Raw genomic sequence first — 17,811 nt, forward strand, 5'->3', positions numbered from 1 at the left:
GCGGGTGGCTTGGAGAGTTCCCTTGCATTACAATCGTACCCAAAACACGGTGCAGTCGACACTCAATGAATCTTCCAATTTTTACCTGCTCTACCGTCCAGCTCTCAGATCAATATCTTCATTCGGACTCTTGGCTCTTTCTGTTCGGTGAGTAAATATATGACTTTCGAGTGTTCTGACCAGGTATTATTTGCTTTTCAGTGTTACTTACTGGCAGGACTCTGACAGCCTGGACCCTGCCGTTTTGCATCTTCTAGTACTGCACCCTCCAGTAATGTCGCCAAGCCACCACGGCCTCCACTCCTCACTCACACCAGCCTAGGCTATTGCGCCATCCACCGCCCTCTCAACCTTCCAAATGCCTCTGCACCTGTCGCACAGTGAATTGCAGGCTCACTACTGTACCATTGCGTACATTTCAATTTTCAGTGAATATATCAAACTAACTCAACGCCCACACAGCATTTTTACTTTGTCCAACCGGTGAGGTTTGCAGTCTGAGCTGAGACTGCAAACCTAAGCCGCTCTATGCCAAACACGCTGATCAAGTCCGGTTTAGAGGAGGACCTTTCTGTACTCTTAGTTTAGTGTCTGTCTGAGCCTACTGGCCATGTCGTATGAGACCTCTCTAAATGATTATTTACATATTTTCAATCCTCGGTCGCCATTTACACTCAGTGACACTTGTCTCATGCGCAGATCAGAATTTGCCTTGTTTATGTAAGTGCCCGGAGGGCTGTTCTATCAAAATTTCTTTTGATGTGAGTCAGAGACTGGTGCTCGCGCCACCATGATACTGTTAAGCTCAAGACAATGAATGAAATTTCAAGTACATTATTTATAGATGTGTTCAACTAATAATTAACCAATCGCATTGGCGGCAGCAGCTCGAGTGGACTGGAATCTTTGTTGTTTCCCTCGGCTGGAGGAGACAGCCTGTAGCGGATCTGTCTCTCCTGCACGTGTGCATTGAGCCCGTTTCTGGCGCTTTGCCGGACGTTCATCTACAACGTTGCTGGGGTTTTGAGCATCAAGTCCCACCCCAGAAATAAGCTGCGAAGGCCTTGTTCCCAGTGTCACAGGAGTCGTGGGTGCAGCTACTGAGGATGTGGTGATGGGTATGGTAGTTGTGGGTGCAGCTGGAGAGGGTGTGATGGTGGGTGTGGTGGAAGACCTGACCACAGGTGAATGGGTGATGGTAGGCATGTCAACCACTGTGGTGCGAGGGTGTGATGACCGACGTGGTGCTAGGCGACGAGAATCTAATGAAATTGTCGAACTGATAACGAAGGTGGGGAGGAGAACAGACCAATCCCGTGGTGGTGTTCTGGAACTGCATGGATTTGAGGGCATCGTCAAAACTCTCGAGATTTGAATCCAGATTAAGAAATGCGGTGGGGGAAGACATAGGGTCCAAAGTGAGTGGCGCTAGCGGTGGTGGACAGAAGGGTACATAGCCCTCTGGCATGGGGATGATGGGCCTATCCAGCTCTTGGTTGATCTCATTGTCTTGAGGAGCGGGGGGCAGGTGTTGGAAGAAATTCTCGTAGAAGTGCTCTCAGGTCAGGTGGCGCAGGAACTACCTCTTCTTGCGCTAAGTGCGTGGGAGGGAAGATAGGTGCCAAGATAGGTGCCAAGTCTGCCTCTTGGGATGTGGGGTTTGAACCATGTAATGTATCAGGCGCTACAGGCATAGGCATTGGAGGATCATCGTTTGTAAGCATATCGTCTGGAGCGGGTGTTTTATTTGAAGTCCCAGCTTCAGCTATATATTATCAGTGAAATGTTTGAAAAAAAAATAGTTGGATACATACGGAAAACATGAGACACAAACTCGTAGTAGGGCAGCATAACATTATCGTTAGAAAACGCGTGGTTAAATCGATTACCGAGTTTCGTTGACCCTACATGTAAGCTGCTGACATCAATCGCACCCCCATTTGATGGGTCAGGGCCACCGAGGAGGACGCTGAATGTCCATCCTGTGGCCTCATGAAGCTCTCCGAAGAAAGTTGAGAGAATTTCTGTAAGTCTCGGTATAATTCTGTCTTCAATCAGCAAAGGAACAGGCATGAAGATAACACTTACAGATCATTGGTCACCTCAGATGATTTCCTCCCCTTCGCCGCCTCGCGCGCTGCTTCCCTCATCTCTCTCGTAAGTTGAGAGATTTCCTCTTTCACCTCAACGGACTCATTCTCCCAGCAGCGGTCAACATGCTTTCGGATCACCCGAAGGTTCGTCTTCTTGGGATCGGGGACGTCAGGTTGTTCTTTGATGGCTTTTAGCTCATCTTTAACGCTGGCCTGGACTCGAGTAGTATAATACTTTTTAGCGTAGACTTCGCTTTCCTTGAGAGGACGTTTCCGACCAGCTGTGGGTCCCTTAACGATATTGCTGAGAAGTTTGTGGACAGCCGAATTGCCCGCTGCAGCCGCTTTGCGGCCAGGCTTTGAATTACCATAATCATTACGGAATTTGACCGTCAGGCGCTGGATGCAATGTAAGTCCCCAATACCATGCATGAAAAATAAGAAATAGACCTTCTGAAGTGCGGCTTTGAATTTTTCGTTCTCCTCTAATTGAGCCGCGGTGAGAACTTGATCCATAGGAATACCTGGAAACAAGGAAGCCCTCGCGGGCCATCGTTCCTCCCATTGTTCGAAGAAGGGTTGCCAAAAAGTGGTATAGTTCCCCTTCTTTTGGCATTCGAGGTAATCATCCTCAAAAGTTGCGATGAAGGCCAGTTCCTCCTGCGTCAGCCATGTACGCGGCGCCATCTATTCGTGTTACATTTAGCATGCCATCACATATGACTATAATTAATTAAATCCATTTCGTCATAACATACCTTTTTTTTTGGTTCCGTACGCGTTGTCACTGTTTGATGCCAAGGTTAATGCGTAATGCCAATACAGTTTTCCAAGCTCGGAATTTTCCGATTGTCACCGAGCGCTCTGATTTCAAAAGGTGTTGAATCAAGTTCTATACTACCTAGTTGTATTTTGGGCTACTAAGGAATAACATTGTGTTGGGTAAGTTGATGATGTAGTCTATGCTGTTCATGCGCTTCAACTAAGGAGTCTACACCTAACATGGCATGACTAAACACGTCTTCTAAGTCAGCCAGAACCCTGCGCACATGAGACACAGAACTATGTGCCCGACTGAGGTCCTGCCCTGTCCCACATTCCTCAAGAACATCGTTTTCTACAGTTTGCGCACGCATAAGGAGGTCTTCCAACCCATTGTGAGCAGACCGCAGGACGTCCAACGAATCTGGCTTATCCGGGTTTGCTATGAAGAGCTCACAAAGGCCCTCAACCAATGCTGTGCTTGACGATGACCCAATAAGGACCTGCAGGCTGGCATCGATGTCATCGCATTGCCTTGCCCTTGATCGAGATCATTTAGCCTTATGAACTACTGCGAAATGAAATAACATACCATTTGTTTTTGCGTTTGTTGTGTGCATCTCGTACTGAGCGCGCCGGTTTGAGGCTACTGGTATTGTCCAAGCTGGGCGATCAGGTAAGTGACAATATTATAGTTGTGCGAGAAACGTACGCCTTTGAATTTGATTTGTTTTGATATTTGATACGGATCTCCTCACGGTTACTAGGTATAGAATGTTCAATGGTTTGAGACATTGATATTTCAATGACATACCGAGCATAATAGGCTTTCCGGGATCGGCGTGCAGCTTCAATTTTCTCCTCAGCTGTATGGTGTGAGCGTGGCCTTCCTACAGTGACAGGCCTATCACACAGCCTAGAACTTAGGTGACCTCGAGTCAGATGTTCAGATATTCAAGTGGCTGGTATGTATCTTACCTATCTTCCTTCCCCTTGTATATCTCCTTTTTTTGCGCACATAGCTTATCGCGGTGACTGTAGTATCAGTGGGTCCACCATCATTAAGAGAAATAACAATAAAGTGAGTGAAGTACCGTGCATAGTAAGCTCGTTTATAAGTGCGTGCAGCTTCTGCCTTTTCTTCTGTAGTGTTGTGTAGACGTGGTCGTGCCATGTGCATAAAGTGGGTTGAAAGTAAGCCAGTTGAGGCACTCAATATATGCGTAGGAGTTTTGAATGGCTTCACGTAGGAGATTAATTTGGATTTTATGCGAATTTATCCTACCATTCTCTTACCATCCTTCAAAATTGAACTCTACGATATCATGCCTACAGTGTAGGGTTTATATCTTAAGTTTAATGTTCTTGATAGGCATGGCGCTTGTATGCTCTCATTAATGTAATACTTGTTTGCAATATGTTTTGATCAGATGAAGCACACCGACATTCAAGAAAAACCGTTCATTTTGCGACAAGCTATGGACATACACAAAATTCACTAAATAATCATGTGCTACAAGGCCTGCGAAGCATCACCGCGATCAATTGCACCCTTCACGATGTTTATCCCTTGCTCGATGGAATCCACCTTGTGGTAGATGGCTCGAGAGACACCGAGCACTTTGGGACCGGTTGCATCCCTACAACGAAGAAATGAGCTACTAGACATGAGAAATTCGGAAAATCCAGCTCACCACCTGAAAAGAGCCGATGTAGCGACCTCGAGTCACATAATAGAGCGGGGGGTGGCATCAACTGGGACATTGAAGTAGGTATCGCGGTAATGAATCAATGTGGAATCATTCGCAAGTGCAGCAGCTGCAGCAGCCGCATCTTCGTCATCAGAGGAGTCGTTTTCCTCGTAATCGACATAGACAGTGACATGCCCTGCAGGAACAACCACAGTGGGAGCAGCAGCATGTGCAGTTGCGGGGGCAGAAGTAGGAGTGGTGCCAGCACTATGGGCAGCAGCTGCGCCAGGAGAAGCAACTGGTGCAGCTTCCCTGGGACTGTCAATGTTGTAGCAGGGGGGTCATCAGAGACAGCGGGAAGAGCATGCCAATGCCATTTCGGTGCTGCCAGCGGCAGGGCCCAGGCCCATTCTGACGGTGATGTTATCTGTAACATTGCCGAAGCTACATGAGTAATGAAAATATAAAAGAATCAACGGATTCACCATTGGATGTATCACCATCGGTGCCCATGTCCGTGCCAATGTCTAAGGCCTGAGATAGTGTCTTTTGATCGTCGAGGGAAAGACACTGGAGAAGATTGATGAGACCGTCCAGTCGGGACAGATACCATGGTATCTGTCCGACTGGAGGAAGGCAGTTTCTGAGTCATGGGAGTGAGTTAAGTGAGTACCTTGAATAGATAAGATAATGTATCACTCACCACGTTCTGAATTTATACTCCATAGGCCGGCGGGGTCGGACGTCCAAGAAATGGAGGATGGGATGACTTCCTTGGATTTGGGAAATGGCGGATCACTGCAAAGTGCCAGATATTAGTAATAATCCATGTGGCACCAGCTGACTAATCTTGGCAAATCCATCACAAGCTTCCATCAACATCGGAATCGGGGATCATCAATCACTGATCGATCGCGCTCAAGCTCTCATGTATGGTCTAGCAGGTAAGTGGATTCTCTAGTACTATCCACCAATCTTCTAAGCTTGCCCGACACCCCAGTACCAGAACCATTTCCGCGGCTCAATTCCCGTTCGATTCTTCTCGCGACGCAGATTACGTCGCGTTGTCCACAGCATGTGGCCCTTGATATTCTGCATCAAGGTCAGTCATAGTTGCATATTACGTGCACAGCTGACTTACCCCTCGAAGAATCAGCATCTCTGCCGTTAATTTGGCATGCATGCTGTCGGTTAGCAAAATGTGAACATTCGACCCGGGCCACAACTTCTGGTGAAGAGGCCACATGTGGTCGAAATCAATAAGCATGGTCTGTACGAATGTGATCGTCTCATCTGAGGTAGGAGGCCACTGCATATACTGTGGTATATGATCTTTCAACCAGTCCTTCTGCACAGGCGTGAAAATCGGCCCCTCTGGTTGGGGTTCGATTATATCGCATTATGTATGAACGAATTTCCGAAGACACATGTGCTGGGGGCGGATTGTGGTCTGTTTTTGAATGTCAGGTATGTGGCAAGATATCACTATCAATGGGCTCACTTCGACGGGGGCGCAACAAGTATTCAACGGTTGCCGGTGGGATTGCATTATCATTCAATGGTGTTACCATGATTCACGAGGTGGGTGAGGAGGGACAAATTTGTCCATTATTATATACTGGCGGGATCCTCCAATTACAAATGGAGGATCCTCTGACTACCCGACTGAGCTGACAGATTAACCACAGTGCACAATGCCCCGTGGTCACCCCCCCAAGAGGCCTGCACTCGAACGGGAGGTTTTTGTCCCCGTCTCTATCAACCCCGAACCTCATCTTTTACGACTTCGTGCAGCAGAGATTACCGCTGAAGGGAGCACACGGCTGCAAACACACTATGTTGCTGGAATTCCCCCTGAAAATTCATCAAACGACAACATATTTTGGATAGATGACCGCGTTGAGCATCCCAGCGACTGTCAATTTGAGGACGAAACACTTACAGACGATATTGTTGATATTTGTTCCACGGAGAAGCGCAAAGAGACTGCGGCAGTGGGTGTTCTCATTTGATATTCGTTTGGGCATGCTAACTTATTGGACTTAAGGACAGACCTTTGCTCGCCTGGATTGGACAACGTCAAATCTTCCTGGACGAAATGCTGCGCCTCAATGGACGCGGGACTGAAGGTGTCACTTGCTCATGTGGTGCAGTATCGCCTCAATTCCGATGCTGTGACTGCCATGGCATTCAAATATTCTGCCGTGAATGTACACTTCAAAACCACGTTCTTCATCCTTTGCATAGGATTGAGGTGTGTTTCATACTTATTTTGGCATCAACGTATGACTGATCCTTGTCAGATATGGAATGGGACTTTTTTCAGCGTATCACACTCAAACAGCTCGGGGTTCGGGTACAACTAGGCCATAACCCAGGAGAAAGGTGCTACAAACCTTCTCCTGCTGCCGGTGATGATTTTGTGGTCATCGCGCTCGATGGTATTCATGAAATCGCCCTGGACTTTTGTGGCTGCGCTTCGGCTCAGATTCGGTATAAACAATTGTTACGTATGCGGTGGTATCCAGCCACAGTCTCAGAGCCTCGAACTGCAGCAACCTTTACGGTTCTGCAGCATTTTCATATTCTATCCTTTGAAAGCAAGGTATCTGCTTACGAGTTCTACCAGTCGCTCGCAAGGCGCACCGACAATTCAGGGTTAGTAGCGATCAGGGTGAGTATTTTAATTTATTCCTGCAACTGTCTGATGATGATATATTCTAGGATCGTTATTCCGCTTTCATGCGGATGGTACGCCAATGGCGTAACCTCAAGCAACTTTCCCGCGGAGGAAGGGGACACGACCCCGCTGGTGTCAATGCTACTGCCGAAGGAGAGTTAGCTGTTCTCTGCCCCGCATGCCCACAGCCCGGGAAGAATCTTCCACTAGACTGGGAGAAGGAGCCTCTATTTACCAGGTAAGATGTTGGTTGTCTTTCCCTGATTTTGCTGAGCTCACACATTATCTGAGCAGATGGAAATATGCGCTGTTTGTTGCAATCGATGCGAACTTTAGATTGAAGCGCAAGGCGGTGTCTTCTGACACTGCTGACCCTAGCCTTAATGCTGGATGGGCGTATTTTGTGCACGAAGACTCATACAAATCTTACCTTGCAGATCGTGCTTCCGACAAGCAAGAGGTAAGTAACATGTTTTCAATGATAATTCTCAACTTAGACTTTTTCTGTAGCGAAGCACGTGTGTAAGCCACAATGCAGTTAACATGGCGGATACCAAGTCCTCCCGTGGGCTTGCTGCAACAGGAGTTGGGACGATCGACTGCGCAAGGCATGATATGAAGCTCCCAAACGGAGTTGGAGACCTGCAGAAGGGTGAACGGTATGTATTATATTGCATTTGGAATGTTTTAAGGCTGATGTTACTCAGGTACATTAATATGGACTATATCATGTGTTCTGCGCTCTTCATCCTCGCGATGTCCATGATCAACATATCCTACGACATCGCCTGCCAGTGGCACAAGAGACTCTGGACTCGAATGGAAACGATGCCGGAACGACTTTCTCCCCCCCGCGAATCTTCCCTCATACGTTTTTTTGTGCCGAAGTTCCACATCCAGGCCCACATCGATAAGTGTCGCACCAATTTCTCTTTCAACTGGTCGAGGTACGTGGGCCGAACAGACGGCGAAGCCCCTGAACGGGGCTGGTCCAATATAAACCGAGTGGCATCAAGTACCAAGGAAATGGGACCGGGAGCACGCCGGGACACTCTTGACGATCACTTCGGTGATTGGAACTGGAAAAAAATTACAGCATTAGGTGAGCGGTTTCTTTCTTTCAGTCTCAAATTCTGACATAGACTTAGGGCGGACATTGCATAAGAAGATGATTGAAGCTGTAAAGTGGACGAAGGAGCACTCCGAAGCCCTCTCGGAACTGGAGAAGACTATTCAGCCGGCTCTTATCGCGCAGTGGAAGGCAGAGGTGGAATCCTGGGAGGAGGATAACTCCTCTCCAAACCCCTTTGAAAGCCGGTTTAACCGTAAGTGATCCTGGTGTTTTTGCAGTGGTTGTTCTAATAAATGGTAGCGGTTACACAGGCATCCGTACGACTACAACTGACTGAGCTTGAAGCTCAAGACCTTCAAGCTGGAATCAATGTCTCACTTCACACCGATGTCTCTCCAAGCGGATTGATTACATCGGGCATGGATCTCGAGGATCAACAGTAAGTTTTGTATTCATTGTTACACTACGCCATACTGACAGTTCTACAGGGCACGCTTAAGATCCAGTCTTGCCAATGTGTCCCTCCACGACACCGACAATCAGAAGGCCATAACACAAACTCAAATCGCCTCCCTCCAACGACGGCTTGATGCCTGGGCCCGCATCCAGGAGCTATACATGCTGGTTGTCTGTCAACTCCGGCATCGATCATCAGAGGCTAGTGGGAGGCCACAGGAACTCAAACCTGAAGACTTCAACCTGTGGCTCCCTTCGCAACTTCCAGCTGGCACCCCCGTAGACCTGACGCTCGCTGGCCACGAGTGGGAGCTACGCTACGCGCAGGCCCTCGATGCCCTGAACGAAGTTCGTTCCCACCTCCGGCTTCGATCCCACATGTACAAGTACAAGGATAAAAATGTCCGTGGTCAAGCGGGTTCCACTCGCGCCAAGAAAATCATTGATGCCGTGGAATCGAGGAAGCACGCCAGTGTATTGAAGTACAGACGTGCGCGCAGTGCCCTGCTGTCTCTTGGCCACTGTCTGGAGAAGTGCGGTTGGGAGCTCACCATGCGCCCACTTCTTGACTCCGATGTTAAGCCTATGTGTGACATGGAGCAGCAAGGGAGAGGAACCATCTCCTGGATTTGGTTAGACTCCCGTGCTGATAACAGCTGTACAGAAAATGAACGCATACAGGATTGTAAGTGTATGGTATGTTTTACTCACATTTATCTGACATTTTGATAGGTGTCCGCTTGGAATGGTGCAAGGCTCGTGCCCGCGCACACCGGTGGTCGGAGGAGGTGGAGTTATTGCTAGAAGAGATGAGACGAGTGCTGGTGTTTTTGAGATGGCAAGGGTCCTGGTGGAAGGAGCGCATAACTCTCCGAACGCTCAACTCAGCACCTGCACAAGAGGGACTGTCAGCGTACGCGTGTCGCCAGTCTGCACTGCGTGTGCTGCTGATAGCCAAGTTTCAAAGGCTGTGGAGTGATGTGCCTACCCTTGTCTCTGGTGGTGTCCTGATTCCAGAGAGCGGAGAGGTAGATACACCTACTATTGACGCTCCCTTGCAGTTATAAATATACATATATCGCGTGATTGTTCTTAATATTAACGTGGGGAAAGAAGCAACGCTGGAGAATGGTAAGGGCGGAGATCACAGATTGCAGAATGCCAAAAACGAGACCATCTATGATGGATCTCAAGTCACATACCATAGATCTCAGATGAATCAGCTAATAGCGCTTGGAGCAGGGAACTAGAGGGAGCTGCAGGTGTAATAGATTCATATATCACTGGGAGCTATGGCAGTGAGCAACTATTGTATCACATTTACACTACACTACCAGTGAGTAATATATCAATACCACGGCTACTGGTGGCAGAGAAGCGGCTGGATGATACGGACATTGGACTGGGGTGCATGAGAGTTGTCTTCAAGAACCACGGATGGAGTCATACTATTCCTCCGAGTTCTTCAACTCGAACTTCAAGTTGTAGGAGTCGTTTGCAAGCCGGTAAGCTCGTTATACTATGACATGATGCAATGACGTTCTGAGAAGCCTGCAGGAAATTCAGTGATTACAGTAGACACCACAGGGGGCCGGTGCCTCACTGCCCAGCTTGATTGATTCGAGCGCTCAGTACTTCGTAGAGTTTCTCCTTGTATTGATTCATGTTTCGTACTACTATGCTGTTATGAATACCCCGGCGTACATATGTGATATGCAATTCTTGTTATTTTTAGATCCGGCGGTGTGAATCTACTAAGTTCAAAATCATCATGTCTTTGCATCGAAAACTACAAAGTGTTGTACATTATGATAGCGCGCCCGTGGTACTACTTACTACTAAGGAATATTAATATAAGGCAACGTTCTGTGGAACTGTGAGTGACTGGAGACACTATATACTTTGTGGTTGTTTGTTGCTGTGACTCTGGCGGCACTGTGGAGTCTGTAGCTGGCTGTGAGAAAAACACAATTCTCGTGTTTTCTGTGAAGAAAATACTAGTTTACTGATGCTACTTTACATGATTCTACTAAGAAGGTTGGTTGGTCACACTAGTACGGTAGGACCGAAACTCATCTTATGCTCGCAACGTCAATTTCTTCGCTGTCCGGCTTTCTGTCGCGTACAACAACTGTAGTAGAGACTGTTCGCATACAGTAATATTTCGGCTTGGGATTGGTGCAGGTATAGATCAATGTCAAAGTTACTTATTTCTAAATTCTAAGTACATGAGTACAACAGAGTACCGCACAGATATATGACCATACACGACGACTCAAAACTGTCACCTTCTGGCATAATATCATCTGTTCGTGAGCATGTGTGTGAATAAGTCAGAGGGAAACAAGCGGGAGCAGGTACAACTTAAGCCCAGATGCGAACAGACACGGCCGACGTCAGCAGGACAAAGTTCAGCTTTGAGCTTTACAGAACATCGATGAACGGAGTGGGATGTTCGAACGACGGTGGAAGCAGGCCATGCACATCACTAATTTGGCGTGGTTGGATGTTGGGAGGGCTGGGAGGATGCGAGAGTTGTGCTGGAATGGACCTGCTAGGTGCACGATTAGATCGAACTTTGCACCTTAATGAATACATACGCTGGTCGCGAAGGAAACTGTCATTGATTTACTGACCATGACGAACAGCTTGTATGGACCAGCGCTTCCCTGTGAAGCGTGATGGCCTCATCCAAGTCTTGGTCATTGCCTCGGTGCTCGAAATGTCTATTCGCAAGGTTGTTTAATGATATGGACCACTTTATGTGACCGACGGGCCATAAGGTCAGTACTTCCCCATAAAGCACGATGGCCTCATCCAAATTTTGGCCATTGCCTCGGGGCTGGAAACGGGTGGAGGGTTAACACACAAGGTTGTTTAATGACCCGAACCGTTCTGTATGGCCGATGGGGCGTAAAGCCAGCGCCTCCCGCGTTGCGTTGTAACCCATTGTAGCGGATAGTGTCGGGAAAAGGTTGATGAGGAGGGCATGCAGTAGGAGATAACGGGAGGATATCGAGTTAGAGGTGGGTGTGGTCGGGTGCTGGATGAATGCTGGAGGGTGTGGTCGGGGTACAGCGCAGGTGCCGGAGGGCTGGGAGAGCGCGGTTGGGTGACAAGAGGTGTTAGAGTGGATTGGGAGGGCACATTTGGGGTAGGTAGGCCGGAGGGTGTGGCAGGGTGAGTGGAGTGAAAGGGCGCATGTGGTGCAGTAGTAGTGGTGCAGGAGGGTGTGGAATGACAAGATCTACATGTTCAGTAGAGCAGAAGGATAAAAATGAGATGACATACATATTGAGATTGTTTGCCGTCTCAACTCTTGTCTGGCAAGAGATAACGCACTGAGACCTCGTGTGTCGCATGTTGGAGGATGAGATATAGTGATATGGAGGTTCTGGAGGGCCGGAAGGGCACAGGTGGCTGATTGGTGGTGTCAGAGGGTGCGGCATGACAAGATCTACATGTTCAAGTGGAGGAAAATGATAAAAATGCAATGGAATACCTGAACCCTCTAATATCATATACTTGCCCTCAACGAAGTCCCCGGATGACACTTCCATCAGCCATGTCAAAGGTGGGTAGCGTTGGAAGGTAGAAGCTAACATCGTGAGCAGGATATCAGATGAGCAATGCATGTTCGAGTACAAAGACTCGCGACTCGAACTGGCGGCACAAGACTGGAGTGATGGGGACATCAGTGAGTAGGGAAAGAAAACTTGACAGACATACACGGACCAGGTGTGCCGATCCTAAGTGAAGACACGAGCTGCGTGAGGCAGAACGAAGGCAAGGATAACAAAACGAACAACAGTACAAATCGTCGCAGTGAGTTACCAAACTAAGTATGCATAGGACGGGGATGCTGGCGAGGTCGGCGAGGAATTGTAGAGGATGTGCAGAATATCCAGAGGGTCAGGAGAGGGCTGCGAGGCTCGAGGGAGGCGCTGCACGAGCATCCAGGAGGAAGCAATACCATTTAGGTGTGTGCTATATTTAGATCCTCTGTGAGGCCAGGTCTCTCAGACCCATATAACCCTAACATAACAATGAGGTCTGAAAGACCTTTAATAGTCCCGAGAAGTGCTGCCCGAGGTGTCGCTGGCCGGATACCCAGGATATGCGAGACTGGCTGTGGACACAAAGCGGCAGAGATTGGCTGGAGACCAAGGGTGTACGAGACTGGCTGGAGACCAAGGGTGTTGAATCCTGGTTGCAGACAGAGAGCGGAAGAGATTGGTTGCAGACGCAGAGCGGGAGAGATTGGGTGCAGAGTCAGCATGGGCGAGACTGGTTGCAGGGCTACCGTGGGATGGGCTGGCTCCAGACCCAAGCCGGGCATGACTGGCTCCAGACACAAAACGGAAGAGATTGGCTGCAGACCCAGGGTGGGCGAGACTGGCTGCAAACCTATAATGGCGAAGACTGGTTGCAGACAGAGAGCGGAAGAGACTGGCTGCAGACACCACATGCTGAAGCATGGCCGTTCATGGGTGTCTGGGTGACAATTGTCGAATTCTGGAGTGCATTGGAAGCAGTCAGCCAGTACCCGATTGATCCAGATCTGCCTTGCCTCCCAGCCTTCCAGGTGATCCAGCATTTCAAGAGTTTGCCGGATTTCTTGATGTTTCCGGCGTTCCTCGCATTAAGGCACCACAATGTTTCTACATTTGCTTCACCGCAAGATCACCTTCCGGACGTGGAGATCATCCGTGCCATGAAGGCCTTCGTAAATGTCGCAAACAAAGGACGAGAACGAGGTCAATCAACTTCTGACGCTCTCAAGTACGCATGCCACAATTGGGCCATCCATCTCGCGCGAGCTCCACGTCCATGGGACGCCATGCTCGGGCATGTATTCCATTCCTTCTGGTATGACCATCTCCTGTATTGGCTTGAAATGCAATGGTGTTCAAAGGGTCTGCGGGCCTGCCTCGCTGTTTTACACGAAGGCGAGAAACTTGCAGGGGTACGTGTATTTTGTTATTTCTCGATGATTTGACCGGTCGGAACCTGACGTGCGCATTCAGGAATACAGCTGAAATCTAGCCTCGAACGTACCCCTCCCAGACTCGTTAATCAAACACTTGATATTTCAGCAGTCTTGTTATCGCACGTGATCCTTGCTTTACATTTAGCATTTATGGCAGTAATGATATTTTGTCCAGTCCCCGGACGAGCGAAGGAAGTGTAGGTGTATTTTGTGTAGGTGTATTTGTAGCGGAGACGTGTTGGTTCTGTGTATAACGGTGCTATAGTATTGTATAAGTACATGTATTAGATTGAAATGTCAAACGTTCATTTATACTTGATGTGTCTGCAATGAAAAGATGTAGTATAGTACGATACGAGGACGAAAAGTCGACATGAGGCTGGTTACTGGTGTGAAACGCTGTGATGCCTGCTCGGTATATCAATAGTACAAGACGTGAATGAACTTTGCTGCTGTAGATGCAGATGTCGCAGATGCCACAGAAATTACTGGGGATGCGACGATGACTATCAAATGTGCCATGCAGTAGCAGTGCGGTTGAGGCATCCACGAATGAGCACTTGTACAACGCGAGAACACTAGGAACCAAATGTCGCCAGGGGGGCCGAGGAGAACACTGAGTAATGTTTCATCGATTTCAACTTGAAGTTGCCGACAAACCAAGGGAGCAGGGAAGCTGATCGAGCGGGGTCAAGGAGAGGAACACCGGGCAGTATGCAGTGTATCATACGGCGGCCTACGATGGACTAGGCAAACAGGATTACTAGCAGATCGATTGCACACTAGTGTATATGATATCAAGCAAGACGGACACCAAAACCTGAAAAGACTATTAGATATCACGCACGCTGATACTTTGCCCACAAAAGTACTATGATCACTCGAACACTGAAGTACTGAAGCGCTAAAGTGAATCTCGAGTGAAGACGTTGTTCAAATAATTGCGTCATTGAACAACTTCAAACCGAAAAACTCGAAACAGCCACCCGGACCGGACGGGCTTACTAAGTAGCTGACTTACATACTCTTTTTTTCCTCCAAAACATATCGTCGGGTCATCCTGACCAACATATGAACAGCTGAGCCTGATCGCGCGTAGTCAAATCACTCCCCAACATCTAAAAAACCAGTTATATCTTTCATTTCACCCAAAGAGCGAGATCACGATCAAGTTCAGAGTACAGTGGGCTGGTGTATCAAAACGGCCCAACGCCTTTTCCTGGGATGTATTGTTCAAAGCCTTTGTGAAGGGCAAGGCTCGTCGATGAAACTGGTGGCCTGGATGGCTATGGATGAAAGAAATGTGGGAGGACAGATCGAGGAGTGAGCGCTGCTGGTCAGGTAGTTTCGTTATGGGTTTGGAGTGCCCTCCCTACTACTCACCCAGCAGTCCATCATCCGAGGAGGACTCATCCACAGACGACGCTCCACAAAACACGTCCCTTCAGCTTTTCTACAAACTCGGGCTCCGCTATGTATCCATGCTCTGATGCTCGATGCTCAACTACATGCTCTCCCCAACAATCCGCCTCCTAGTCTGATCCCCGTCTCTCCCGATTTCTCGACCCGGTGCAAACACAGACACTAAGAATACTTCTCGCGCGCGCGAGCAAAGGACAAGAAGGAAGTCTGCGGGTCTGCCTCGCTGTTTTATCTGAAGGCGAGTTGTTGGTATGGGTATGTGTATTTTATGATTTGATGAGTCGGAATCTGGCCTGCCCATTCAGGAATGCCTCTCTCAGATTTGTTAATCCACCACTTGATACTTTATAGCTGTCTTGTTATCGCACGGGCCCCTTTCAGTACTCTAATGAGATTATGTAGGATAAGGTATGAACCGGCCGGAATTGTGTGAAAAGCCAACGAAATGTCTGACGTCACGCTGCATTTGTGCCTCCAACGAGTCAATATTTGCGAGAACGTCATGTGCACGATCCTCAAGAGTATATTCGGATGTAAGTAAGCCAGAGAGATTGACTCGCTGCTTCACGATGTTGGGTAGAAACGAGGTCCGGGGATACAGTGTCACCGGGGGCACCATGTCGCATGGACTCATACTACGTAAACCCTGAGATTATGATACAATTAGTCGAAAACAAATTTGGTTCAGCCAGCTGGCAGGAGGTTGAACAACTTCAACCGGAAACTTGAAGGAAGTGGTTACTAATCTAAGAGAGCGGATACCGGATCGTTGTTGAGGTAAACATAAGCGACCTCTGTTGGCGGGTTCTCGTTGAAGGGCCTGCGTATATTCCGTTCATCTTATGAAGAGCATTAACATCCTGCGCTGATGAATAGGTTGCGTGCTCACAGACAGGACCAACGATGATTATCAACGTTCTTGAAACGTTTCAACTCCCATGTCGTGCGGCCACTCCTGGACCCATATTCGACATATCTTCTCCTCTGCCATTGCTCGTTCTGTGTCGACACAATCAGCAAGAAAATAATGAAAACAAACCTCGATCTTGCCCTTGAATGTTGCAGCAATCTCCAAATCGTCGCCCTCATTAATACCCTTGGCAACGCCATGGCAAAGCTTCCTTAAAATTGATAAAATGCAACATGAATCAAGCTACCTCGGTTCCTCATCACTCAAACATCGAAGCGGCAAAAGCGATCAAACGCATTGGTTGCATGCAGAGTTATTCAAAGAACTAGTAGGATTCCGAATGTCAATGGGCAGGCAGGATCGAGTAAGCTTGGCAATGAACTCACCTTTACCAACTAACTACTTAGAAAATGTCTATTATAGCCATATAATTACAAGTATCGGAGGGCCCAGCGCCTCCAGCGGTCCATTGTCGCAATCAGCCCGTAGTACGATGAATGGAAGACAACGCCCTCGGGAGGCTTGAACGACCTGTCAAAGTATTTGTAAGTACCGCCGCTCTGCACAGTATTTTGACGCACGATGCTTACTTACCGTAGATCCAACTAGGTGGCACAATGATATATTTTCTCTGCTCCATTGCAAGTCTGATGCGCCAGAATTGTTCAAATCTAATTTGGTCACCGAGGTTACGAGCCAATCCTGTGTAGTACGTACCCTGGTCCGTGCCACAACTCAGCCTCATGATCTGCGACCACACGAGCGCCTCCTTACCCTACTTGCTTCCCACACGATTCAACGAGCTTTCCATAACGCTAAAACTGGGATTGGATCTTTATTTAAACCTCTATCCATTCAACTCTTAAACCTTACAATTCACCACCACTCCACAGCTTGATAGTTGAGTTATCGCAGTCATACGCTTGTTATCCTAAAGCCTTCTGTCGACCATTGGCAAAAGATCCAACCTACAGTTTAGACTTGGATACGTTTGATGATCAACCTTGGCCAATGAGTAACTCAGATCAACGTCGGTATCTTCATAAAGTCTTATCCTTGTTCTCGTCCTGACCTCATGTGTCATCAGCCGGCAGAGCTTGGGAGAAGCTGTCCCAGGTTGCTGTACATGGCGCTGTATACGACTCTGGCGAACGTCTGCCCCATCCGAAATGTCTAAAAGATACCCGAACGAACCTTCTCAAGCACATCTACGGGTTTTTAGACAACCCAGAGAAGAGCCAGCTCGTTTGGCTGCATGGCACGGCGGGCGTAGGAAAGTCTGCTGTCGCATTCACCGTAGCTGAAAGGATGAGAGGTCTGAAAGCATCAGAGGTGACAACTGTTGAAAAACGGCTGGCAGGAACGTTCTTTTTCTCGCGTACGAACACGAACCGCCGCACGACTGGATATTTATTCGCGACTCTCGCCTATCAGCTTGCCAGGAATTTCTCCTGCGTCAAGAGTGACGTATGCAAAGCTATCATTGAAAATCCCGCCGTTCTAGAGCCCAATAGTTCCCTTCGCGACCAGATGGAGGCGTTGTTTCTCCGACCTCTCCGGAATCTTCACCAAAGACAGAAGAATTGTCCACCTTTGTCGTTCGTCATTGATGCCCTTGATGAATGCATCATAGAAGCGGAGATCGCTAAACTCATTTCACTCCTTGGCCAAGCTCTTCGTGAACATGATCTACCCAAGCTTCACATTCTGCTCACTAGTCGCTCGGAAGCACATG

The 17,811-nt window shown here is 48.2% G+C and overlaps 5 protein-coding genes across 5 annotated transcripts; 3 read left to right on the plus strand and 2 right to left on the minus strand.

The window, feature by feature from the left end:
• Positions 1 to 861: 861 nt before the first annotated feature.
• Positions 862 to 6,117, minus strand: DEU56DRAFT_754675 (uncharacterized protein; the record flags this gene model as incomplete). The annotated part of the gene is made up of 21 exons (XM_041349838.1): positions 862 to 1,174; positions 1,216 to 1,247; positions 1,310 to 1,543; positions 1,584 to 1,765; positions 1,815 to 2,044; positions 2,089 to 2,780; positions 3,143 to 3,395; positions 3,448 to 3,519; positions 3,568 to 3,618; positions 3,670 to 3,771; positions 3,834 to 3,890; positions 3,950 to 3,998; positions 4,297 to 4,331; positions 4,373 to 4,495; positions 4,586 to 4,864; positions 4,963 to 4,990; positions 5,032 to 5,172; positions 5,250 to 5,344; positions 5,550 to 5,638; positions 5,688 to 5,920; positions 6,048 to 6,117. The coding sequence occupies 21 exons, from the start codon at positions 6,115 to 6,117 to the stop codon at positions 862 to 864; spliced, it is 3,360 nt and encodes a 1,119-aa protein (XP_041210086.1).
• Positions 6,118 to 6,240: 123 nt separating this feature from the next.
• On the plus strand, positions 6,241 to 9,821 carry DEU56DRAFT_870620 (uncharacterized protein; the record flags this gene model as incomplete). The annotated part of the gene is made up of 11 exons (XM_041355645.1): positions 6,241 to 6,540; positions 6,594 to 6,800; positions 6,873 to 7,220; positions 7,271 to 7,464; positions 7,521 to 7,686; positions 7,737 to 7,885; positions 7,934 to 8,328; positions 8,375 to 8,551; positions 8,599 to 8,737; positions 8,787 to 9,439; positions 9,487 to 9,821. The coding sequence occupies 11 exons, from the start codon at positions 6,241 to 6,243 to the stop codon at positions 9,819 to 9,821; spliced, it is 3,063 nt and encodes a 1,020-aa protein (XP_041210087.1).
• Positions 9,822 to 12,871: 3,050 nt separating this feature from the next.
• DEU56DRAFT_979525 (uncharacterized protein) lies at positions 12,872 to 14,047 on the plus strand (the record flags this gene model as incomplete). The annotated part of the gene is made up of 2 exons (XM_041359747.1): positions 12,872 to 13,720; positions 13,782 to 14,047. 2 exons carry the CDS (start codon positions 12,872 to 12,874, stop codon positions 13,791 to 13,793), a joined length of 861 nt encoding a protein of 286 aa, XP_041210088.1. The 3' UTR covers positions 13,794 to 14,047.
• Positions 14,048 to 15,907: 1,860 nt separating this feature from the next.
• DEU56DRAFT_754678 (uncharacterized protein) lies at positions 15,908 to 16,821 on the minus strand (the record flags this gene model as incomplete). Its single annotated transcript, XM_041349839.1, has 5 exons — positions 15,908 to 15,986; positions 16,056 to 16,165; positions 16,206 to 16,287; positions 16,512 to 16,607; positions 16,667 to 16,821. 5 exons carry the CDS (start codon positions 16,819 to 16,821, stop codon positions 15,908 to 15,910), a joined length of 522 nt encoding a protein of 173 aa, XP_041210089.1.
• Positions 16,822 to 17,168: 347 nt separating this feature from the next.
• Positions 17,169 to 17,699, plus strand: DEU56DRAFT_692899 (uncharacterized protein; the record flags this gene model as incomplete). Its single annotated transcript, XM_041347169.1, has 1 exon — positions 17,169 to 17,699. A coding segment is annotated over one exon (531 nt), but the record flags the coding sequence as incomplete, so codon positions are not given.
• Positions 17,700 to 17,811: the final 112 nt, after the last annotated feature.

Source organism: Suillus clintonianus (assembly GCF_016758775.1).
Source record: "Suillus clintonianus strain FC179 chromosome Unknown DEU56scaffold_23, whole genome shotgun sequence".
Classification (NCBI taxonomy): Eukaryota; Fungi; Basidiomycota; class Agaricomycetes; order Boletales; family Suillaceae; genus Suillus; species Suillus clintonianus.